The 26,239-nt window shown below is 51.6% G+C and overlaps 1 protein-coding gene across 1 annotated transcript; it reads right to left on the bottom strand.

Moving 5' to 3' along the window:
• Positions 1-653: 653 nt before the first annotated feature.
• Positions 654-25,921, bottom strand: NOL6 (nucleolar protein 6). The gene is given in 17 exon segments (XM_052775118.1): positions 654-658; positions 7,657-7,725; positions 9,567-9,664; positions 10,854-11,006; positions 11,453-11,618; positions 11,855-12,007; positions 12,228-12,345; positions 12,644-12,778; positions 13,118-13,157; positions 14,990-15,192; positions 15,688-15,851; positions 15,990-16,124; positions 22,659-22,827; positions 23,474-23,653; positions 23,920-23,991; positions 23,994-24,041; positions 25,589-25,921. Coding segments are annotated over 17 exon segments (2,241 nt in total).
• Positions 25,922-26,239: the final 318 nt, after the last annotated feature.

Here is a 26,239-nt window from a genome sequence, read left to right as displayed (position 1 = left end):
CAGGTACCCAGGCACCCCCCAAAAAGTGAAGGAAATGGTGCAGGCATACCTATATAAATATAAGGTATAGGGCAGGAATAAGGCAGGGCAATATATTGCCCCGTGTCCACGCAAGGGAGGGGCACAGGGGTCTATTTTGAAGGACATAGGGGAAAGGAAAGGTCCTTGGAGTGGGACTGCCAGGGGAAGAAGGGATGAGGTCTTGGCACCCCAGCCGCAGGAGGAGGGTTACCCTTCTGGAGCCCCAGGTTGGCGTGGGAGGGAGCCTGGGATTTGGTTGCCAATTATTCTACCTGGCTGAGCCTTTAGCAAAGCTAATCCCCACCAACAAGACCTAACAGTGAGAGCTGGCTCAGCCTTGTGTTGTAGGACACCCCTCGCACTGGGTGGTCCTGCCCTGTGAGCCCTGATCCCACTGGATGGAGGAAAGACGTCACCACCTGCCCCCTCCACTCTGCGTTTGGTTTGGCGGGGGTGGGGTGTTGTCCTCACTCCAGGATGGGGTCTGCTGCTCCCTGGTGTCACTAGGGAGCTGGCTGCCCACCAGCAATATGACACCCCTCATCCCTCACCCTGTAACACCACCAGGGTCTCCAAGCACGCAGAAGGACATGGTTACCCCATGGCAGCATCTCCAGCCCATGACCACGGTCTCACCCTGCGTTAACACGAGGCAGGTCAGCATTCAGCAAAACCAAGCTCGGCTACCATGTGTTTTGGCAGGGAAGAGCCAGTGAGCTACAAACTCACAGCCCAGTGGAGCCACCACTGTAGTTTTCCTCCCAGACACTGCAATCCTCAAAGCTTTAATATGCACAGAAACAACAGGCGATTTAGCCAAAAGGGAGAGTCTCCAGCTAATAAATCAACACCCTCCCAGGTTCCTGTCATGCCCTTTGCTGGCACCTCCCTCAGCCTTTCCAGGCACATCCAGAAGCAACACGAACAGGAACGGTCTGTCTGGTACCTTCAGCAGCGCAGGAGCCGCCAGCACAAGGCACAAGTGTTTCTGTGCTAGCTCATGGCCGACGCAAGCCCTCGGCACCTCACTGCCCCATTAGCGACCACAAATGAAGCCCCAAGGGGCAGATTCCCCCTCTCTCACTCTCTGGTGGGAAGAGGCAGCAAGTTTGCTGAACCTGGTCGCAACACTCAGCAGGAAAGCAGGGAAATGGGGAGATCCTTGATGCTTCTCCAGTTCATTCCTCTACAAGAGCCCACCATGGCATCACCAGCCACACAGCACGTCCCCGCCATGCTCATGGCTGATGCTTATGTTTCTCCTAGTGGCTGCTGAGCCTTCAGCACTTGGGTTTGATGCAAAGACTTCATGGCACTGGAGGCTGCATCTTTGCACCAGCCAAGGCTCATATGGTTTGAGCAACTTGCGGTTTCCTCCTGCTCCCCCAGCACAGCCCTGGGGTGCCAGCAACCAGCACCACTTCCCCCACTGCCAAACTGCCCTTTCTTCACCAGCCCCAGCCCCTTTCCAGACCACATTTCTCCCATTTTTTCAATTCCCCCACCCAACCTTTTGATTTTTCCTTCCCTGTGGTGCACCTCACACATGCTAAGTGCTACCCTTACCCCTTGAGCAGCATCACTCTGCCTTCCCGGGGAGACCACGCACGTCAAAAGCTGCTGCCTGCCAGAGCCACTTTGCTACTGGTGCTTCCAGAAAGCTGCTGCCTTGGCCAGGAAAAATCACTTCAGGTCCAGAACGTTTTCCTGATAACAGAAACCCTGGCAAACAAGCCAGCCCCTAGCCAAGTAGCACAGCTGCTATGGGAACAGCAAACTAGGGGAGGATATTCCCTTTCTGTGCCAAAGACCAGGCAGCCACTCTTTCCCCAGCCAGCCATGGAAATTTAGGCTAAGGGTTTTCAAAAATGACTAGTGATTTTGGGTGTCTGAGTAAAACGCTCCCTACAAGTGCCTTTATTTCCAGGAGACGTGCTTCTTGTGGTCAGGGAGTCAGCCTGAAGTCAGACAGCCACAGAGACCCCAAACCACCTCTGAAAAGATCTGAGTGGCCCTGATCAGTGAGAGCTGAACAGTTCATCAGGCAGGAAAACCCCACAGCACTCATCCTGCTCTGATCATCCCATCACCATCCACCCCACTCCCAGCTGTGTTTCATCACCTTGTTTCCCCAGCTTCATTTCATAAATCTTGTGATTGCTACTCAAGCTACCAAAGGCACCCAGTGAGCAGAAGAAAGGTTCCATCCATCACCCCTTCTCCTGAGCCAGCACCAGCTGCCTCCCAACAACCCCTTTTTCAGAGAATGTCCTTGCAAAGCATGACCTGACCCTTTTAGGAGAAAGCTGCCCAAAGGGTGGCTCAGGTAAAGGCCCAGGACAACACACCAACTTTTGGAAAGGTCTGCTAGAAAGCAAATACCACTGAACCCTGTCTTGGCTGATTCCATCCACCTGCTAAGCGTATCATCACTCCAGCCCAGCCTCACATTTGGAAATACCTCCCCGTTTGCGCTCTCCCCCCATGCATGGGAGACTTGCCGTAAAGAGCTTCAAAGGTAGCTTTGCAAAATCAACGTGGTAGCAGTCAAAGCCCATTGCTATTGCCTCAGCTCCAGTGCTTCCTTCCCCTTCCCCTCATCCTGCCTCTTGCGACATACCAAGGCATGGGCTCTCCAGGGCAGCTCTGTGTTTGTACAGCTCTTGTTTATAGATGGGACCAGAGCTAAGCAAACACCTGCAAGCAAGTGCCCGCTCACTGCTTTAGAAGTGGAAACCCAGCACGGGTTGTCAAACAAGCGTGCTCTGAATAACCTAGGCCCCACTCCAGCTTTCACAATAGAAATTAGTCACAGTACACCAACAAGAGCAGTAAATCAGGCAACAGGAGACAGTTTGCAATAGAGACCTCACTTGTCCTCTCTTATGTACCTGAGACACCCCTTTCCATTGGATCCTGCTCTTCCAGACCCCTTAGAGGCACAGGGACCCTCTGCTCCTGAGGCAGAGGTGCTTTGCATTTTGCTTTAGATACCAACCATTGCTCAAGAAGTCAGAGCACCAATACCCAGTCCCTAAGAGCATCCCCAGACTTTCCAGCTAAATTTCAAGGTGGTTTTGTCCACCCACATTGGCCACAGGGGTCTGACTTTAGTAGATGATAAAACATGACCCAGAACATTTGCAATGTTTGACCGTACAAACAAGGGCTCCAGAATGGCTCAAAGGTGCCTTTAAATATTTGGATACTGGGGGATTTGGGGCATTGAGGAGTTACTCTTCCTCTGAAAGAGGAGGCAGGAGCCCATGGATCAACCAAGGCTTTGGCAACATGAGGAGCACTGCAAGCACAGCTGGGATAATGTATTACTTGAGTAACTTTTGCTGGCACAAACGTACCCCCTCCAGATGATGTAAGCTGGGTTAGCAGTGGTCAGTTTTGCCAGTCTTAAGTGCATTTATTTCAAGGCCTTTGCCGAGATACCACTATCAGTCATCAAAACAGACCTTTACGCCAGCAAATATCTGCAGCACAGGCCTGACCTAGGCTCACATCTGGCTGCTGAGCACAGTGGCGTTACCTTGTGAAACACTAGCAGGTTGGTACATGTATGAGGGTTTGGTTATGAGTGAGTTCATTTATCGTCAGTTAACTTAGCATCATTATTTTTGCAGAAGGCTAGCCTGGACACTTCCTGGCCCTTTGCTGCATGCTGCAAATGGTGGTGTTTTACCCAAGGATGGAGGAGCAGAGAGGGGATCCAATACACAGTAGCTTGAAGCTACACATAGTTTTATGTCTTTTTAAAGGCAAAAAGGAAAAGGAGTAGCAATACAATACCTGACAGTGTAACAGAAGCAGATAAAAGCAGAGGTGCTGCAGGGCTACCCCTACAGGGTATATCCTTTGCATACCTCACAAGCTACCCTGCCACAGGAGCTGAGCTGGGCAGGACAGAGCAGGGGGGACTATGGCACTGCTCAGATGCAAAAGCAGAGACCATTTCTCTGTAAATATTCCCAGGCAGGGAATAAGCCAGCAAGGGGCCGCATCCCATGACAGGCCCAAGGAAAGGGGATGTCCTGGTTTCAGCTTCTTTCTAGTAGCTGGTACAGTGTTATGTTTTGGATTCAGTATGAGAAGACTGTTGATAACACACTGATGTTTTAGTTGTTGCTAAGTAGCACTTATCCTATGCTAAGGATTTTTCAGCTTCTCATGCCCAGCCAGCAAGAAGGCTGGAGGGTAACAAGGAGTTGGGAGGGGACACAGCCAGGGCAGATGACCCAAACTGACCAAAGGAATATTCCATACCATAGAATCATAGAATCATTTCGGTTGGAAAAGACCTTCAAGATCATCAAGTCCAACCATTAACCATGCCCCCTAAACCATGCCCTGGAGTACCCTGTCCACTCCCTTTTTGAATACCTCCAGGGATGGTGAATCAACCACTTCCCTGGGCAGCCCATTCCAATGTTTGACAACCCTCTCAGTAAAAAAATTTTTCCTAATATCTAACCTAAATCTCCCTTGCCTCAACTTGAGGCCATTTCCTCTTGTCCTATCTCCAGCCACCTGACAGAAGAGACCAACACCCACCTCACTACAACCCCCTTTCAGGTGGTTGTAGAGAGCGATAAGGTCTCCCCTCAGCCTCCTCTTTTCTAGACTGAACAACCCTAGATCCCTCAGCCACTCCTCATAAGACTTGTGCTCAAGGCCCCTCACCAACTTGGTTGCCCTTCTCTGGACACGCTCAAGCAGCTCAATGTCTTTCCTGTAGTGAGGGGCCCAAAACTGAACACAGTACTCGAGGTGCAGCCTCACCAATGCCAAGTACAGGGGAACAACCACCTCCCTGTTCCTGCTGGCCACACTGTTCCTGATACAGGCCAGGATGCGATTGGCCTTCTTGGCCACCTGGGCACACTGCTGGCTCATATTCAGCCAGCTGTCAACCAGCACCCCCAGGTCTTTCTCTGCCGGGCAGCTTTCCAGCCACTCTTCCCCAAGCCTGTAGCACTGCATGGGGTTGCTGTGACCGAACTGCAGGACCCGGCACTTGGCCTTGTTGAACTTCATACAATTGGCCTCAGCCCATCGATCCAGCCTGTCCAGATCTCTCTGTAGAGCCTTCCTACCCTCAAGCAGGTCAACCCTCCCTCCCAACTTGGTGTCGTCTGCAAACTTGCTGAGGGTGCACTCAATCCCCTCATCCAAATCATCAATAAAGATATTAAACAGAACAGGGCCCAACACTGAGCCCTGGGGAACACCACTTGTGACCCACCGCCAACTGGATTTCACCCCATTCACCACTACCCTCTGGGCTCGTCCTTCCAGCCAGTTTTTCACCCAGCAAAGAATACACTTGTCCAAGCCATGAGACGCCAGCTTCTCAAGGAGTATGCCATGAGAGACAGTGTCAAAGGCCTTGCTGAAGTCAAGGAAGATAACATCCACAGCCTTTCCCTCATCCACTAGGCGGGTCACCTGGTCATAGAAGGAGATCAGGTTGGTCAAGACAACCTGATCTTTACCTGCCTTTCGTAAACCCATGCTGACTGGGCCTGATCCCCCTCTTATCCTGGAGCTGCCATGTGAGTGCTCGCAAGACAAACCGTTCCATAATCTTTCCCGGTACCGAGGTCAGGCTGACAGGCCTGTAGTTCCCCGGATCCTCCCTCCGACCCTTCTTATAAATGGGAGTCACATTGGCAAGCCTCCAGTCCTCTGGGACCTCCCCTGTTGACCAGGAACGCTGATAGATGATAGAGAGTGGCTTGGCAAGGACCTCTGCCAGTTCCCTCAGTACTCTTGGATGGATCCCATCAGGTCCCATAGATTTGTGAGTGTCCAGATGGCGTAGCAGGTCCCTAACTAATTCCTCCTGGATTAAGGGGGGTATGTTCTGCTCTTCATCCTTACCTTCCAGCTCATGGGGTGGAGTACCCTGAGGATGACTGGACTCACTATTAAAGACTGAGGCAAAGAAGGCATTAAGTACCTCGGCCTTTTCCTCATCACTGGTTGCTACGTTCCCTTCTGTATCCATTAAAGGATAGATATTCTCCTTGGGATTCTTTTTACTGTTAACATATTTGTAAAAACATTTTTTGTTGTCCCTTACGATAGTGGCCAGATTGAGTTCTAGCTGAGCTTTCGCCTAATTTTCTCTCTGTATGATCTAACAAGATCCCTGTACTCCTCCCAAGTTGCCTGCCCTTTCCTCCAGAGATGATAAACTCTCCTTTTTTTCTTAAGTCCTAGCAAAAGCTCCCCATTCAGCCAGGCCGGTCGTTTTCCTCGGCGGTTTGACTTGCGGCACATGGGAATAGCCTGGTCCTGAGCCATTAAGATTTCCTTTTTAAAGAATGTCCATCCCTCCTGGACCCCTTTGCCCTTCAGGACCGTCTCCCAAGGGACTCTCTCAACCAGTGCCTTGAAGAGGCCAAAGTTAGCCCTCCGGAAGTCCATAGTGGTGGTTTTGCTGACCACCTTCCTTGCCTCACCAAGAATTGAAAATTCTACCATTTCATGGTCACTAAGCCCAAGACAGCCTCCAACCATCACACCTCCCACCAGTCCTTCCCTGTTCGTAAACAACAGGTCTAGCAAGGCTCCTCCCCTGGTTGGCTCACCCACCAGCTGTGTCAAGAAGTTATCTTCCACACACTCCAGGAACCTCCTAGATTGTTTACTCACTGCTGTGTTGTATTTCCAGCAGATGCCTGGAAAGTTAAAGTCCCCCACAAGGACAAGGGCACACGATTCTGAGACTACTGCCAGCCACTTGTAGAACGATTCATCCGTCTCTTCAACCTGGTCAGGCGGTCTATAACAGACTCCCAGCACAATATCTGTCTTATTGGCTTTCCCTCTCATCCTCACCCATAAGCACTCCACCTTGTCATCAGAATCGTGTAGCTCTGAACAGTCAAAACATTCCCTAACATAAAGAGCCACCCCACCACCTCTTCTACCTTGCCTGTCCCTTCTGAAGAGCTTGTAGCCATCCATTGCAGCACTCCAGTCATGGGAGTCATCCCATCATGTTTCCGTGATGGCGACTAAGTCATAGCTATCCTGCTGCACAATGGCTTCCAGCTCCTCCTGTTTATTGCCCATGCTGCGTGCGTTGGCATAGATGCATTTGAGCTGGGTCATCGAATCCACCCCTAACATCGGCACGCTGCCCCCAGGCTCATCTCTGGTGCACCTAGTTTTATCCCTTGCCCCCTTCGAACCTAGTTTAAAGCCCTTTCTATGAGCCCTGCCATCTCATGAGCAAGGATTCTCTTACCCCTTTGAGACAGCTGGACACCATCTCACATCATGTCCAGTATATAAACTGGAGGGGAGTTGGCCTGGGGGGTGGATTGCTGCTTGGGAACTAACTGGGCATCAGTCGGCAAATGGTGAGCAATTGCATTGTGCATCACTTGTTTTGTATATTCCAATCCTTTTATTATTATTATCATTTTATTATTGTTATTATTATCATTATTAGTTTCTTCCTTTCTGTTCTATTAAACTATCTTTATCTCAACCCGTAAGTTTTACTTTTTCCCCCCAATTCTCTCCCCATCCCACTGGGTGGGGGGGAAGTGAGCAAGCAGCTGCATGGTGCATATTGCTGGATGAGGTTAAAACATGACAAGGGAGCAGGACCTTCTAGTCTGCATGGTGTGACAGTGGGTCTGGAGGAGGACTTGTTCTTGATCTCTGTGCAGTCGGCACCTGGAGAATGCAGACAGACAGGTGAGATGCTCTGCCCCATCCACAGCCCTCTGGCCTCCTGTTGTGGTTTAACCCCAGCCAGCAACTAAGCACCACACAGCCACTCACTCACTTCCCCCCCCACCCAGTGGGATGGGGAAGAGAATCGGGAAAAGAAGTAAAACTCATGGGTTGAGATAAGAACAGTTTAATAGAACAGAAAAGAAGAAACTAAAAATGATAATGATAACACTAATAAAATGACAATAGTAATAATAAAAGGATTGGAATATACAAGTGATGCACAATGCAATTGCTCACCACCTGCTGATCGACGCCCAGTTAGTCCCCGAGCGGCGATCCCCCCACCCCCACTCCCCCCAGTTTATATACTAGACATGACATCACATAGTATGGAATACCCCATTGGCCAGTTTGGGTCAGCTGCCCTGGCTGTGTCCTGAGCCAACTTCTTGTGCCCCTCCAGCCTTCTTGTTGGCTGGGCATGAGAAGCTGAAAAATCCTTGACTTTAGACTAAACGTTACTTAGCAACAACTGAAAACATCAGTGTTATCAACATTCTTCTCATACCTAGCTCAAAAACATAGCACTGTACCAGCTACTAGGAAGACAATTAACTATCCCAGCTGAAATCAGGATACCTCCTCACCCACATATCACAGCCCAGAAAAGGGCAGTACTATGGGCTTTTATCCTCTCCCACCCTCTGATCCCACATCCACGTGCAACCAGAGCTCCATCGCCTCAGGCATGCTCTGCTCTCACACTTCCCTTGGCATCCACCTGTGGGAAGTTTTGGAGACGTGACGCAGGGCTAGATGGACCTTTGCTCTAAACTCACCCAGGTGGGCCCAGACATGGCTCAAGACATGGCAGGCACTGGGACTGACATGGGCTGGGAACTCACATAAGCTAATGACAGAGTTTGTACCCAAAGAGTTTTCAACATTTTGGGTTTTTTTTCTCTCGCAAGTGAGGGGGAAAAAAAAAAAAAAAAAAAAAAGCTCTTTGGCCAAAAATGCTTCCCATTTTGTTCATTAAAAAAAGCTGGAGGGTAGAAAAAAAGTAAAAGTTGAGGGAGTGCTGAAACCCACAGAAACAGCTGCTCCCTCCAGCATTGCCCACACCACTCCCAAGCAGCTTTACCTTTTTTATAAATCAGCTTTAAAAGCTGGGTGTTGCTGTTTCCCCCACTCCACCCCCACCCAAAGCCAAGACAATTCTGTGGTCTCTTCTGGCTCCTGGGGAAAGACAGCAAGTATCCTAAAGACAATCAACAGACAAAACACAAGGAAGAGGGGAGGGACGCAGGTCCTCAATACTCAGGAGGTAACAAAACCTGGAGGACTGCAGCCCTTTTCCCTTGCAGGTTTTGAAATCGGGGACTAGCAGTTCATCCCCGTGATTTGAGCAGCTCAGCGGGGCTCTCAAAGCAGACACAGTGCAGGAGGCTTTGAAGCTTCCTGTTCAAGAGCCTGACTGCTCTGCCAGCACAACCGAAGGTTTAGCCCCCAAGAGCCAGGCTAAAGCCTCAAGCAAAAATGCCGGCTACGAAGGAGCAGAGGATTTTAAAGACACTGCCACATCCAACACTGCCCAGGCTTGTCCCAGATTTCAGCAAGACCAGAAGCAACAGAGCATTATCACCGAGATCCACCTCTTCAAAGGCACCCTGAAGGCAAGTTAAGCACGGCAGGACAGGAGTAAGAGAGTGGAAAATCTCCTTGCCCCCAGCAGAAGCTGTGACGCCTCCATGTATATAAGACCCCTGGAGCCAGGTGCTGACCAAGGAGGGCTCAAGACCCTCATGCCGCGGCTCTCCTGCATGCTGCCTGCTCACCTGTGAGGCCAGCGTTCAGACTGATGATCAGAGGGTTGTTTTTCCAGTCAAAGGTTGCCAGCAGGTCGAGGAAGCGCAGGAACCCCACCTGGGGAGTGCTGCAAGCAAGACAAACAGTTCAATGCCAGCATTTGCTCCCTTGGCAGCAAGAGGGGCTCAGGGGTGACTTAGCAATACCCAGCCCACATGCAGCCTAAGAAGAAATGTCCATGGTGGGAGAGGGAAGTACAGAACAAGCATGAGGTGCTTCCCCTTCTCCAAATCCCCAGGTAGGCTTTCCCCCTTGTTCCTCCCTCCCCAAGTAAAAGAAACCAGCATAAAGTGAAACATTGCCCCTGGTTGCCCCACCTTCCACTGCTCCCCCCACCCAGACTCCTGGGGTTGGAGCAAGGAGGAAGTTAAGAGAGGGCTGCTCCCATCTCCAGTGCAGCTCTGAACAACGCCAGCCAAGCTCCCACTGTGCCTCTTCCCCTGTGACACAACATGCGCGTGAAGCCAAACAGCTGGGAAGATGGGGCTCCTGCTAGCAGGGTATTTTAGGAGACACAAAAGCATTCCGGGCATCAGGTTGTTACTCCTACTACTTTGTGGAAGGAAACCAGACCCCAAGTACAGGGCAGAGTAACCTTTTGGCTCCACATGGAGCAAAAACACTCCCTTTAGCTTCATTTTGCTCCCTCTGGGCCGCATCCCGTCCACCTGCCAGGGGCCAGCAAGCAATTGGCCCCACGGGGTTATTTACCAACACGCTGCTCCATTCAGCTTTCAGTGGCCAACCTCTCGCCCTTCTCTCAGGAGTCTTCTCCAGGAGGAAGGGAGACTGCAGCCACCAGCACCACTGTAACATCCCTCCTGGGGAACCCAGGAGCCCCGGCGCACTGGTAGCCACAACGCAGCCCTTGCCCCTGCTTCTCCCGGCCATCACCCCCAGGACGAGGGACCCCACCAGTACTCAAGAAGGCACAAGACACCCCGCAGTTGTGCCGCCAGCACCCAGAGGCCATGAGGACGCTTGCTCCCATCCTTACCTGCTTCACCCCTCACTCTGCAGAGCACTGGGCAGGGGAAGCTGCAGCCCCGCAGCACCAAGCATCTCCATCTCCCCTGGCCAGCCACTCCCAACAGGGCTTGGGACAATGTTTGGCAGCACAGCACAGGGGCCTCACACTCACTGCTGTGCACCCTCCCAACACCTCCTGCCCTAGCAGCATCCCATCCCTCCTCTATCCCAGGTAAGGAAAAAGGCACTAAATCCCCATCGGGCCAGCCCGGGCTCCTCATCCTCACCTGGATGGCATGAAGGGGGCCGGGTGGAAGAAGAGAAACGCCACGAGGAGGTCCACACACTCCTCAGAGATGTTGTCGCTCAGGAGCTGGGTGCTGACCCAGTGCTTGGCCAGCCAGCAAGTGCTGCTGAAGACAGGGTGCTGCTGCTGGAGCCTGTGAGGAGGGAGACAAGCCACTGTTCAACCAACACATCCCAGGACCCAAAACACCCTTTTGGCATTTGGCAGGAGAGGGGCAAATGTCTGCCAGGAACATGTACGCAGCATCACGAGCACAGGGCAATCTCTGTGGGCGTTGAGATTTTGGGGGAACAAAAGGGAAATGCTGCCACATGCTCCTCTCTAACCATGCAGCTCTTTGGTACTTGTCTCCCCATATCAGTGACCTCGGATGTGACAAAAGGGACAACCAGTGCTACCTCCACCCACATTTGTCCCTCCATCCTCCTGCAGAGACTCTCACAAGGTGGGCTGAAAGGCTATTTCCCACGGTGAGCTCCTCTCCCCACCATCACCCTCCAACATCCAAGGGCACCTCCACGCTGGCTTCCAGCCACGTCCCGTGTCCTGGCCCCCCCAGGCACCCCCCACTTTACCTACCCATGCAGGGAGCTGGTTAGATAGGGCAGATGCAACATCTCCAGCTCCAGCTGCTGAGACTCCTCTGTGTCCTGGTACTTCAGCATCCCTTCTGGGGCGACCACTTCCTTCAAGATCAGGGGCTCCCGGTGGTAGGCTACTTGGAGACAGAAAATGTAGCCATCCTGAGATGGGAGCAGAAGGTGAAGTCAGGCTTGGTGGTAACATAAGCAGGCTGGTGTGCCACACTGCACCTCAGGGACACAACAGCAGCATCCTGGCATCAGAGCGGTCTCCCCATGCTCTTTCCTGGGCCCACCACCCAAATCCTGGTTTTGTCCAGTGGGACCACACCCACAGCCCCCTGCCTGCCTCCTCAGTAACAAGTCAGGTCTAGAGAAGGTCCCTGTCACCCCCCTATCTTGTACACATTGGTGTGGGTGACCACAGGTCTGCAAACCAGCTGGTGCTGCTGCTGGAGGAACTCAGCCAGCTGGAGGTGGAAAGCCGCCTTGATGCACTTGATGGCTTCTTTGTCCTGCAGCCACTGGCCACTGCCTTCCATGTGGCAGATGACTGAGGGCAAAGGGACAGCAGGAGGCCAGTGAGCCCCATGCAGAAATGAGGTGATGGATGGGGGTGGCTGGGACTAGAGGTTACAGAAGGAGAACAGGAGGAGCCGGGACTCTGATCCCACCTGTGGCACACCAACACAGCAGTAATGGAGCCAGCATTGCTGCCTGCCTCTGCTTCCCCCCCCCCCAGTCATCTCCCACTCACATTTCTCCCCACTTACTCTTCAAAGGGGCTATGTAGGCCAGGCAGGGCTTCTCTTCTGAGGGAAGCAGCAAGTGCTTGGTCTTGATTCAGGTATGGAAGGAATAAATCGACTTCATGGGAATGGGAGGGAAGACCTGGGAGAGAGCAGCCACCCAGGGACTGAGAACAGGGAGCAGAAACCCCGCAGCACCGTGCACCCCCTCACCCCAAACCTCCCACCCTAGCAAAGCCCCCTGGCATGGAGGGCTTAGCCAACTTGCGCACAGCCAGCCCCAGGGATGGGACAGCAAAGAAGAGGCACCGCATTGCCCTGAGGGCTCTCAGGAGCCACAAAAGCAGAGAGTGACTAATTCTCTCTGTCCCCCCTCACCCCAGGGCATCCCCCAGCTCCTTGCAGACCCCCATGTGTGGGCCATGCCCAGGGACACTCACGTCCATGTACCAGAGGGCTGGATGGATGCTCTGCATGGCCGTCAGTGGCAGCTCCTTCGGGTTCCAAAGCTTGCAGCTCAGATCATCGTAGGAGTAGACAACGCTGACCATGGCCTCCTCGCCCATCCCCGACACCTGCGGACACACAGGGAGCCTCTCCATTCACTTCTGCATGGGCATCCACCTCACCTCCCTCTCAGGCCAGCCAAGCTCTGAGGAGCCAGGACTGCCACCCCAGGGAGCAAGTTCTGGCAAGAGCACTCAGCAAAACGGGGAGGTAAGAGAGAGGGAAGCCAAGGGCAAGACTGTCTGTGGCTCCCCAGCAGCCACAGGCATCCTAGAGGCTGTGTTTCAAGCAGCAAGTGAAATTATTTCCTGTGCAAGACACTAAGGCAGCACCAAGAGCTGTGCTGCCAGCATTCTCCCTAGGAAGGGAGAAGCTAAGAGTGATTTGGGGGTAAGGAGATCACATACTGGCAAGGTGAGAGTTCTGCTACTGCCTTCCCACCAGTTACTGCAACGCCAACAGAGATGGCAGTTAACAGAAAATTGCTCCAACTACATCCTTAGCCAAGGCAGAGCTGTGAAGCATGGCAAAAGCAAAGACAGAAAATATCCAGAGCATCTCAGGAGCCCTGGGGGAGGGCAGATGAAAAGCACCAAAAGGAGAATTGCTGCTGCCCTTGCTGCTTCCATCTCCCCAAAGCGCAGCAGAGGAGCCTGAACGAGGAGGAGGAGACATCACTGACGCCAAACCGCTCGGCTCAGATGCAGCTGAATCGAGCTGCACGCATCCGGCCAGCCTGAGCTTTATGGCAGAGCAGCAGCACCCTCTGCGGGGTGCACCACGAACGACAAACCCCCGTCCTGCCTGTCTCTAGAGCTGGCTGCACCGTCTATCTTCCCCTCGTCCCCCATGTCCCTCGACCACCGCAGGCTCCCCGGGGCCACCTGCACACAAGCGGCTGGAAGAGCCGACACCCCTACCTACCGCCCCATGCACAAGAACAATCGGACTCCTAAACACCCCTCAGGCTCCGGGAAAGTGCATCCCCTCTCAGCATGGGGTTTATCAGCCTTGCTCTCCCCAGGCTAGCTTGCAGGGACACGGCACGCACAGATTTTGCTGCCTCATCACACAGCAGGCTGTACAAACTAGCATCTCATCCCATATCTGACATGCAGCTCTGCCCAGACTGCAACTGGTCCTGGCACAGAAGACTCTTTCAATCAGATTTGTTCCCCTTTGCTCTTAAAAGGGGGAAGGGAAACAATTTCCTCCTCCATCCAACTACCAGGTAAAAAGCAGGTTTTACCAAAAACCAGCAGAGTGGTGCCAAAGTGCTCAGGGCTCATCTCCAGGCTTTAATTTCACAAGCTGGAGAGTAGAAGTAGGGAGGGGGACATTTCCCAGCCTCCAAGATGCATCTTTTCTGTCTCAAAGTGACATTTCTTTGTTTCAGCTGCACATTCAGCTGCAGCACTAAGGAGGGCTTGGTAGGCATGATCTAGTACTTTTACACCATGACAGGAAAGATCCTTCTCCTGGGTTTCCCAGCTGGACCTATGGGATGAAGGCACAGGAGCGTCTGGCCCATGTCCTGAAGGATTGTCGTGGTTTAACCCCAGCCAGCAACTAAGCACCACGCAGCCACTCACTCACTCCCCCCCACCCAGTGGGATGGGGGAGAAAATCAGGAAAAGAAGCAAAACCCATGGGTTGAGATAAGAACGGTTTAATAGAACAGAAAAGAAGAAACTAATAATAATGATAACACTAATAAAATGACAACAGCAATAATGAAAGGATTGGAATGTACAAATGATGCGCAGTGCAATTGCTCACCACCCGCCGACCGACACCCCGCCAGTCCCCGAGCGGCGAATCCCTGCCCCCACTTCCCCGTTCCTATACTAGATGGGACGTCACATAGTATGGAATACACCGTTGGCCAGTTTGGGTCAGGTGCCCTGGCTGTGTCCTGTGCCAACTTCTTGTGCCCCTCCAGCTTTCTCACTGGCTGGGCATGAGAAGCTGAAAAATCCTTGACATTAGTCTAAACACTACTGAGCAACAACTGAAAACATCAGTGTTATCAACATTCTTCACATACTGAACTCAAAACACAGCACTGTACCAGCTACTAGGAAGACAGTTAACTCTATCCCAGCTGAAACCAGGACAAGGATGCAGGACCTGAAAGGTGCAGCCAGAGGAGCGCAGTGGGACAGTGATATATCCTCAGACAACGTGGACATAGTGAACACAAGCAGAGAGAGGCCAGTAGGATGTTTGCAGGGGAGAATGAGGTTTGGGGACTGTGAGAGCAGGAGGACTTCAGCAGCTATGCCTTGGTTGGCACAAAAGGCTCGGCAGATCTAAGGAGAGCACCACGCTGCCCATCCAAGCACCCACAGGCAGACGTTTTCCTGCACTGCAGGGTGCTCCTCAGCACCTGGTACCCACTCATCATCTTGACAACCTTATGTTTCATCAGCAGGTAGGCAACCAGCATGGAGACCAAGAAGCCACTGAAGCACCCCAAGCCCTGTGAAAACAGATGGCTGAGTCAACAAGAGCTCAGAGGCACCACAAGCCCCAGAGCCCACCCCATATGACTGCTTCTGGCCTCTGTCATCACCAGCAGGGCAGCCCCTAAGCCCTAACCCCACCAGGAAGACATTGAGGCAAAGTCCTGTACGACGAGCAGAGATATGGATCCCCTTGCAGGAAGGCAACACCTCAAAGTTCTTTGGGAAATGGGATGAATTCCCCCCCCCCCCAAAAACAAACCCCAAAACCCACTATATCATTCCAGGGATCTCAAAGAAGCACGATTGTCCAGTTCACACAGACACATTGCAACCCACGGGGTAGGATGGAGCTCCTTGAAACCTAAGACAGCTCAAATCAGAGTCACAAGCCCACCACCCCACCCACCAGGACCAAACCACCACCTTTCCTCCCCTAGAAAGGGAGAGCAGGCCAAAGGCAGGTTAGCCAGGTGAGCAGAGTCTGCGCTGTCCCCTGACACAGGACATACCTTGCTGAGCTGCTGCTGGTTCAGTCAAACTTTGAGAAGGGCCAGGCCATCCTTCATGCCCAGGAAGTCAGTGGCTGCGCTAGACAAGAAGTGCAGGTGGGAGAGCAGCACCATGTCGCAGAGGATGGAGCTGTTGTAGTGCAGGGTTGGGGGCTCGGTGGCTCCTGTGTGGGGAAACAGCAGCACGTTGGACCCAACCACAAACCTCCTGTTCACAGAAAAGGGCTGCAGCGAACCCACCTCCTGGCACTGGGTGCTGTCTCTGGCTGAACCGAGCAGCCTCATGTTCCCCCAGCCCCAACCTTCTTTGGGGGTGCTCTGCTCCATGAACCAGGCTGTCCGGACGTTGTTCTTGCTGGGGTAGAAGCAGCTGGGTTTGAAGAGACCTGGGGCAGGACACGCATGGAGTCGGACAGTGACCATCTTCTCATCCTTGCCTGTAAGCACCAGGGGATAGATGTGCAGGAGGAAGAGATGTCAGAGACCCAGAGACTAACTTGAGAAAACAGGGAGCATCCCCAGCTTGGGGAAAGGAAAAAGCTCCTTCCCAGCAAAGCTCAGCAGCAGTGAACATCATTTCAGAGCAGAGAGCGACCACATCCCAGAGCCAACAATAACCCAGAGGTCGCACTGCTCGTGTCCAAGCCCCGTCTTCAGCCCTGCTGGCCAGTCTGGTACCCCAGCACCCTCCTGTCCACCCTGGCCTTGCCATGTGCCGTGGTTTAACCCCAGCCAGCAACTAAGCACCATGCAGCCGCTTGCTCACTCCTCCCCCCCCCAGTGGGATGGGGAGGAGAATCAGGAAAAAAAGTAAAACTCGTGGGTTGAGTGAGATAACAGTTTAATAACTCAAATAAAAAAAAATACAAATATAATAACAATAATAATAATTGTAATGAAAAGGAATATAACAAAAAGAGAGAAATTAGACCCAAGACAGACAAGTGATGCACAATGCAATTGCTCACCACCTGCTGACCGATGCCCAAGAAGTGATCCGCCCCTCCCAGCCAACTCCCCCCACTTTATATACTGAGCATGATGTTCTATGGTATGGAATGTCCCTTTGGCTAGTTTGGGTCAGCTGTCCTGGCTATGCTCCCTCCCAGCTTCTTGTACACCTGCTTGCTGGCAGAGCATGGGAAACTGAAAAATCCTTAACTTAGGATAAGGGCTACTTAGCAACAACTAAAACATCAGTGTTATCAACATTATTCTCACACTAAATCCAAAACACACTGTACCAGCTACTAGGAAGAAAATTAACTCTATCCCAGTCAAAACCAGGATACCATGCCAATGCCTGTCCCAGATCCAAACCCACTATCGCCTTGGGTCTGTGGAAACAAGCAGCATCCAGCAGCCCGTGCATCCCACATCATTTCAGAGAAGAGCCAGACTGTGCATAGCTGCCTGGGGAAGGCAAGAGGATGGCGAGGAGCAGGGGTGGGGAGAACGGGAAGGACAAGGCTAGATGTAGTCATGTTTTTGTAGGGTCTGCTTTACTCCCCAAAGTACCCGCAGGGTGGGCCAGCCAGCAAGGCCAAGGCTGGGGAGCCCAGCCAAGCTGTAGAGGCGGATTGGGAGGGGAAAAGACCTTGAGGACTAGGGGGTGTGTGGACGGAGAGGACAACTGGGAGCGTCGAAGTGTTGTGGACACATATTTAGCTAACAGTCGCAAGAGCATTCCAGACGCCTTTAGAAGGCCTTGAACAGAATAAACAAGAAGACAGAAAAAGAAAGATACCAATTAGAAGAACACAGGTGCGCATTCCACGATAAAGGGAACTTGGCACAAAGAACCTCAATTCGGCAGTTTATCTTGACCAATTAGACTGAGACAAGTTTCGCATGTTTTAGTTAATATAACCAATTATGTCTTATATTTATGCGCATGTACAGTGTTGATATAACCAATCATTAGGTGTAACTAGGCATGTGGACAGCACATGCTAACCAATCTTTAATTAGCTAATGCGTGAACGGGAACCAGAATGAACATATAAACCGAGCTATTTTGGCAATAAAGTGGCATCTGCTTGATCATATTGTGTGCAGTGTCCGTGACTTCCGCGTCAACAAGTGGCGCCCGAACAGGGACCCTCAGATCAGTGTTGAATTCTACGACAGGAGCCGACGGAGAGAGGGTGCGGAAGCCGGCCGTAGGTGAGTGCTGCCCCGGCACTCGGGAAAAAACGGTACCATCGTGGAAATCTCATCCTGATCAGGCGAGCGGCCGGGGAGGAGATGGGGTCCACTATATCCAAGGAAGAGGCAGCAGTGGTTAAGCTCCTCCAACATATGCTCTCTACGAGAGGATTAAGTTATGACTCGTCTACCCTGAAAGCCCTGTTACTATGGGCGAGAGAAAAAGGCTTACTCCCTACCTTTGGAGATGCTTTTGCCATCCCTACTTGGGAAAAGATAGGGCAAGAACTATGGCAAAACATAAGTTCGGGTTCAAAAGAGGCAAGCAGATACTCCACCATGTGGAAGTTAATTATAGAAACTTTAAAAGATATGAAAGCTGAACGTTCGGCAGCAGCTTCTGCTTTTGCCGCACTGCAGCCCGAAGGGCCACAAGGGATGCCATCCCCGGCGAGCTTCACCTTTGCGCCACCACAAATTCCAGCCGTTGTTCCAACCCGTGTATCCAGGGCAGGAGCTAGTGCAGTCAGGAAATCTGCGGTAGCAGATCCAGAGCCCAGAGATCAACCCTTGGAAAAAGCCGACAGCCTGGCAGAATTTCTACCACCACCAGCAGAAGAGACGGAAAACAACTTAGTCTCTAATTCTCGTTCTTCATCACATAAACCAGTTGCCTCATCCCTGTATCCACCACTGCCGCTATACACTCCTCCATCCCCGCTCGAGGGAAAGGAGGAACGGGCAATAGGTTCGGGGGATCCACAATTAAAGGAACTGTTACATAGGCTAGAGACTCTCGAAGCCCGCCTGGAGCCGTCGGTGAGGCCCGAGCCGGCGTCTTCAACTTTTCCTGTGCCTCCACCGCCTCTCAGCGCCATTTTTCCGCTGCCACCGCCTCCAATGAATCCTTGTGTTTCACAAGACGTATCGGGTGAGATCGGTGCCGTGGCTCCTTTGCCACCGCCACCTCCGGCGACCTTATTAACAGGGGGTGGGGTGAGAGATCCAACAAAAAAATGGAAGGGGGTAATCAGAGATACTTTAATTGAAGGTGAAATTATTCCATCTGCGTTTCCAGTTGTGGCAGGGGCGCATAGGGGTCCTGTTTGGGAAGCGTTAGACTGGAAAGTTTTAAAAGAAGCTAAGGCAGCAGTCACTCAATATGGGTTAAAATCACCATACAGTCAATCTATTATTCAACATGTATTTTCTGCACATTTATTGATACCATACGATGTTAAAATGATTGTGCAAATGTTACTGCTTCCATCCCAGCAGATCCAATTTTATCAAAACTGGCAAGTGACCTGTGAAAATACAACCGCTATCCCACGACAGAACGGAGATCCTTTGTTTGGAGTGCAAGCTCAAATGTTATTGGGGGCAGGTCCTTATGCCAGATCAGGATGGCAGACACAATTTACCATAGAAGTTTTACAACTCAGTCAAGACTTAGCTTTTAAAACATTGAACAGAAACCTTTTAATTAGTGTGGGTACAGCTTTTGAGCTTAGTACCTGGGAAGCTATCGGAACCTCCCTATGGGATGAAATTAGTGATGGGTCTAAAGAAGTTAAAGGTCTTGCAACTTTATGGAAAGTAATTAAGACAACTCTGCAAGAAATGAAAGCAGATCGTAAAGCGGCTGCGGCTGCTTTTGCTGCTCTCTCTCCCACCGCAAGCAAAGGAGAAACGCGGGGAGAAAAACATAATGCAGCGAGAGAGACTTTTGGAGCTTGTCCACCTGCTCCTGTGCCCTTGAATTCTACTCCACTCCCTGGGACTACCGATATTAATCAGCCATCTGACGGTTCCCAAGCCTCCCTAACCGTACGCTTAAAGGAAACCCTACAGAATCAGGAAGCGAGTAAAAATCCGCCTACGAGAAAACAGCCCCCAGATATTGCCGCTCAACATGAACAAATTATACCTAACATATACCCTCCGTTGCCTCCGTCTACGCCTGGATCGTCTCAAGAGCATGAAGAGGGGCCGGAGCTCACTTCACAGCAGTTGTAGTCAGTAATAGAAAAGCTGGCACAGCTGGAGGCTGCTGTGAAACGAGAAAAACCGCCAGCCGTATCCTTTGATGCACCCCCCTTCCCCCAACCCCCGCTTTCCTCCTCCTTGCTACATTTGGCCTGTTATGGGTGACACACATAAGTGAAGAATGGATGATCCAACAACCAAAACAGAATGTATGGGTAACTCTGGCAAACATAATGCATCAAGAAACCATATATCTTTCTGTCGCTACCCCTGAAAACCCTTTTTCTACCTCTTTGGTGGGGTTACCTCTAGACACCTGGCCAGATCCAATGCCTGAATTTTCCCTTTGTACTAACCCACAATCCTGTGTCGATAATTGGGACGGTGTGTATGCACACCTGCCTCAAATAATGCAAGAACCTCAAGAGTTAGAGTTGTTAGGATCAGTCATCATGAATGCCTGTGTGATGTTTAATTACACCTATAACACCACTCGAAAGGGTCAGAATGTAAATGCTATTTTGCCTGTATATAGAAATGCTACAACTTGGTGTAACTATATCTATTCCAGAATATCACGCTCTTTTTTCTATTCCAGCTACTTTACCTGTGGGGATGTTTTTAATTTGTGGGGATAGAGCGTGGGGGGGAATTCCATCGAAACTTAACGGGAGGCCATGTAGCCTCGGACGACTTACGTTACTGACACCCGATATCAATATGATTCACAGTAAAAGGCTCATGATAACTGACACAGGGTTAAGTGGATGGCTAGCAAGTTTGGAAATTACGGGATAGTTGAAAGATTTGCTTATGCATGGCTTAGTTATTTTAATTGTAATATTAGCAGTTGTAATGATTGTACCATGTATCATAAAAATAGTTGAACGTATGATTTCATGTAAGCTTTCACATGCTTTCACAAAAGCATTTCATGTAACTTGGCTTGCACAAAAACAAAAAGGGGAAATTGTGGGAGATTTCATGGAAAATGGGGGACATTTCTTTGAGCCTGATTATTTAGAATTAGCATAAGTAGGCCGCAGTTAGCATGAGTGGGCCAGAGTACGTGACAGCTGCAGTATGAAAGGACTTTGAACCACCAGAAAAACAACGGACATGAGGAACTTGGACAGTGGAGCAATTAATAAACAAGATAACAGAACTACAGGGGCAAGAAGGAGCTGCAAGAGCTTTAACGCAATTAAGAAAGCTGTCATTTCGGCTTAGAGCATTTAGCTGCAGGATGGGGACTTAGGAGTTGGTTTGTATCTTTGTTAAAAATCGGGGTTTCTTTTATTCTTGTGTATTTTATTAGGTATAATGTTGCTTTTACTGTGTTTAATTAATTGTGCTCATAGATCTTGTAGGTCACCTTGACCAACATGACAGGTCAAGATTCTTTGTGCATTGCAACCGCGTCACAAAGCCCATGAACCAATAGACAGGATGGCTATGACTCGTGCAGCGCGCCTGGCCAGCGAGCGCATGCATCATAGGCTCCCCATGTTGCAACCGAGGCGGATTTTGGCACCCGCTGGCCACGTGTGCTGAAATCCGTTCCTCTGCAAATGTATAAATACCAGGATTTTCTGAAGAGCATCGGGCTGGTGTACGGCAAGGCCATCGTTGCCTCCATGGGGACGCCCACGTAAAGCTGACACCTACCGATTGCTGGGCTGAGTTTGCGGCGCAAGACGGCACAAGAATGTACGGATGGTCCATCTTCCTCACAGTCCTCGGATGGATGTAGTCATGGATACCACCACAAGCCAAATAAAACATCTGGATAACCCTGGCTGACATGACCAGACAAAATTGCTTATGCCTCTGTACAGCAACACCAAACAATCCCTTTTACACAGGTTTAATAGGGGGTTCCACTGGCATCAACGAAGTTTAAGAACTTATTGATGGAGACCCCTGTGCAGCAGGTCATGGACTCAATGGATGGGAATGCCTGGTTTCCACGGATCGGGCATTCACCCTCATTGCCACCCCAGGAATCACAAATTCTGGGGTCCCTGAATACAGATTGGTGTAGTATTATCTGATTTACTGTTAGATGTAGATAGTATTAGACACACAACCTTACAAAATAGAGCTGCTCTTAAATCATTAGTTAAGATAGTTTTGATTTATCTCGTAGTGGGTTTTTTGTATTTTAATTTGTGTGCCTTGTATGTTGCAATGTGTTTAAAAATTAATTGATAGATCAAGTAAGGCTGTGTTAATTGACAAAAAACAAAAAAAGGGGGAATTGTTGTGGACACATATTTAGCTAACGGTCACAAGAGCATTCCAGACGCCTTTAGAAGGCCTTGAACAGAATAAACAAGAAGACAGAAAAAGAAAGATACCAATTAGAAGAACACAGGTGCGCATTCCACGATAAAGGGAACTTGGCACAAAGAACCTCAATTCAACAACTTAACCAATTAGACTGAGACAAGTTTTGCATGTTTTAGTTAATATAACCAATTATGTCTTATATTTATGCGCGTGTACAGTGTTGATATAACCAATCATTAGGTATAACTAGGCACGTGGACAGCACATGCTAACCAATCTTTAATTAGCTAATGCGTGAACGGGAACCAGAATGAACATATAAACCGAGCTATTTTGGCAATAAAGTGGCATCTGCTTGATCATATTGATTGTGTGCAGTGTCCGTGACTTCCGCGTCAACATCGAAGCTCCAAAATTTATCACCAATTGCAACAACAGCCCCAAACTGACTCCTCTCCTAAGGGCCTGTTACATGGTATGAGACCACCACCATCTGCTGGTACCCACTCATGCACCCCACCAGAGCAAGGCTCAAGTACTACCTTGTGGCCTCAGGAGCAGGATGGGCTTGAGATGGTTGCTCTTCATGTAGGCAAACTTCATGCTGCCAAAGAGCTTCTCCTTGGAGAAGTGCTGGGCAATGTGGGCCAGGTACAGAGCGCTCTTCCAGTGGTAGTGCTGGTTCAGGTTGTCTTTGTCCTGGAAGATTTCCTGGGAAGAAAGGGATGGGGCAATCCCACCTCACCTGCCTGCAGAGCCCAGTTCAGCCCAGGGCACTACGCCACCCACCACTCTCCCTGGCCCCACAGGCAGCCCTATCTCAGACATGCGGCTACAGCCCCAAGGAGCTCCAAGTCGGTCGGGAGCACTACCTTGCTGCTGGCTCACCAGGCTCTAGGATTACAGGAGACAGAGCAGAGCCATGCAGCCAAACAGGGTGTCACTTCATCTCAAACCCTGTTAGAGCAAGTCTGGGCAGCAAGGGAAGGGAGCTCTAGAGGGGTAACAGCCTGCAAACATCACCCTCCCTGTAACACAGTCTTGTGTGTCGAGGCAGAAGTGCAATGGGGTAAAGCCAGACAGCATCCTGTATCCCTAGCAATGTGGAAGAGGTTCAGCCCAGGCAGAGAGAAGGAAGATCCTCATGAGGAACGAAAATCAAAGCAGCTGAAAGCTCTGATAGAGTGAGTGGTGAGACCACACTCCCCAGCTCCTCATGGGAGTCAACACACTGCACGTCCAGATGCCGCAACCTCACTCAGGAATGGAGAGGACAAGGCAGGGGCTGTGGGGGGCAGGAGGGGACAGAGCTCAGCCGGGCCCCAGGCTACTCAGGAGCAGGCATGGCCAGACTCACCCACGGCATGGTCACTGCCACATCCATGTTGATCTCTGGCTTAATACAGGTGCCCAGCAGGTAGCTGCCCACCACCTTCAGCTCGGTCGGGGACAGGAAGCGGAACCTCCCCTTCACACTGAACGGCACCTGCAGGAACAGGACCTTCACGCCCTTGGGGAGCCAGGCCTGATCCGTGAGCTGGGAACAGACGGGACACACAAAACGATCTAAGCATCACCAACAGCAGATGTGCAGAAACCAGGACCCCTCTCCCCACACAACTGCAGGCGCCTGCACCCAGAGCTTAAAGATGGAGCACCCCCCTCTCCCCTCCAACATAAAGTAAGGTAATATTTTTTCAGTCCCTAAGGGAGATACTCCACGAGGACCTCTGCCTGTACAGCAACAGCAGAGCCTGCTCCATACAGGGGTTTTGCGGCCTCGTCCATCCCTCTGGAATGTACTTCAGTTTCTGGGGTATCTGGGATGGCACTCAGCAGGCTATTGATTTCATGGAGGAAGGCATCAATCTTTTCTTCTTCTTCTTCGTCTCCTTCAATGTCACCTCCTTCAGAAGCTCTTTGATCTGTAGGGGGAAAGGGGACCATGAAAAGCAGCTGCAACACTGGAATTGCTCCTGCCCTTTACCTTGTCCTCCAGCACCAACCACAAGCCTGGTGAAGAGGGCAGCAGGTGAGCTGGGGAACACACCTGCGCCTCTCCACAAACCCTGCCTGGAGCTGGGAGTCTGGTCAGCCCATGGGCAGGATAATGCAACTCCTGCCATCTCCTGTGAAGTGTTGGATAGCAATCAGCTCCATCCCATTGGCTTCTGCGTGAGGTCCAGCCACAAAAAAAACTGGCGTGATTCACATAGGCATAGCTCTCAGAAAGGTTTTTTGTATGGCAGAGTATCAGCTCCAGGAAACAACCCTGCAGGTTCACACCATGAACCAGGCCCTACAGATCCTGCCACCAACACTGTTGTCCTAAAAGTGGATTCGTTACCCAGTGTGCAATAGACCAATCTCACACACTCAGGAGAGATATTGCTTTATTCTGTGCAGGGTGCTCAGTGGACTTTCCACAAATCAAGCACACCAGATTCATCAGGTGTGTCTCTTTTATACAGTAACGCTTGCATCTAATTTATTAAACTACTCCTACCTAGTACATATTCAAACTATCATCTAATGCATATGCATAGGATTACATAACCATGACATATCAGATGCCTTCTCCACATGCATGGGGGTCTCAGGTGGTCTTTGGTGGTCGTTTGAGGAGGTATCCCCTCCTCACCTTGACCGCTAAGTCACTCTGTATCGGGTCAGTGGTTCATTTTCCTGCCAAGAGGGTTGCACCATCAATCAGGAAGAATAGAAAGGATCAGAACTGGTGCTCCAGGTGAGGCACCATCAATCAGGAAGAATAGAAAAGCTCAGAATGATCTTGGCTAACTAACTTAATTTAAAACAGGAATTTCTAATCTACTACAGGATTTTCTGTATCTGACATCAACACCAGCAGGCAGCCAGGAGATCAAAGCCACTCCTCATAAAATCACCAACGTTACAACCACAAGGAGCTATCTAGTCACCAGCCTGACCTACCCCTAACACAGACAGATTGCTTTCCCAGGACATAAATAAATTCTCCTGTCCCATCCAGAAGCTAGTCAAAGACAGGAGCCAGGTGCACCTGGTGATGTTACTTCCTCACCCCAGTAAGCAATAAATCACCACAGCGAGAGATGCAACGGTCGCGCTTCCACCATACTGCAGTTATGTGCTGGATGGGTTCAATTTTAGTGGTGTAAAAGAGGCACAGAGCGTGGCGCGGGATGGTAACAGGAATTACGGTGGAAATATCAGTAGCACGCTGGGTGCCTTGTAAAACCTGTGCCTTCTGTCCCTGCCCCGTGCCCAGCTCCTACAGAGAAGCGGCCGCTGCCCGGATTTACCGGGCCAGGAGGGCTCAGGGGTCTGCCAGCGGCCCGGGGTCTCTTCCCCGGGCGGTTCCTGGAAAGCTCCGGGTCCGGGATCCCGCTGCTCCCCACCCCCCGGCTTAGCCCCCAGAGAGGCAGAGCGCGGCCAACGGCGGCTCCCCGGGCCGGCGGGCCTCCCGGCTGACCTGCAGGCGGAGCAGGCTGGAGTGGAAGAGATCCTCCGTCTCCTTCAGCTGGCTCAGCTCCTCGCTGGTCGGCGGCTTGTAGAGCTCGGCCCGGCTCAGCTTTGCCGGCTGCAGGGCTCCGGCCTCGGCCTCTTCCCGGCCCTGCGCCGCCGCCTCCGGAGAGCCCTGTGAGGAGAACACAGCACAGCTCACCCCAGAGTCCCGCGGGCGCCGATTCCCCCCCCGGAGCCCCTGCCGCCTCGCCTCCATGGCCGCCGCCACACACGCGCGGGCTGGCACTGTCGCCACGTGCAGTGCCACACACCCTGCTGGACGCGGAGGGCCACTCCCCATTGGCCGCACGTACTAGCGCAAGGCTCCTATTGGCCGTGCCGGCTGCGCCCCGCCTTCCCGCCCCGCCTACGGAGCCACCCACGGAGCCGAGCTCCCTTGAGCGGGCGAGGGGGGTGTTTCCTCGCTTTGCGGCAGGTTGTGCTGGGAGCGGCGCGTTTTGCAGTGGTTGCGGGTGCTTAACAGCCGCACGGATCCTGCCCCTCAGGGCTGTGGGGAGGGGGCCTCGCCGGGGCGGGGTTGTGGCCTCTCGGGCCCATCTCGGGGCATGGCCCCAGGCTCGCCCAGCTGAGGTGTCCCTTCCGGCCCTAAGCCCCACAG

Source organism: Harpia harpyja, chromosome W (assembly GCF_026419915.1).
Source record: "Harpia harpyja isolate bHarHar1 chromosome W, bHarHar1 primary haplotype, whole genome shotgun sequence".
NCBI classification, from domain to species: Eukaryota; Metazoa; Chordata; class Aves; order Accipitriformes; family Accipitridae; genus Harpia; species Harpia harpyja.
The sequence above is the reverse complement of the archived record's forward strand: the minus strand, read 5'-3'. Positions and strand labels throughout refer to the sequence as shown.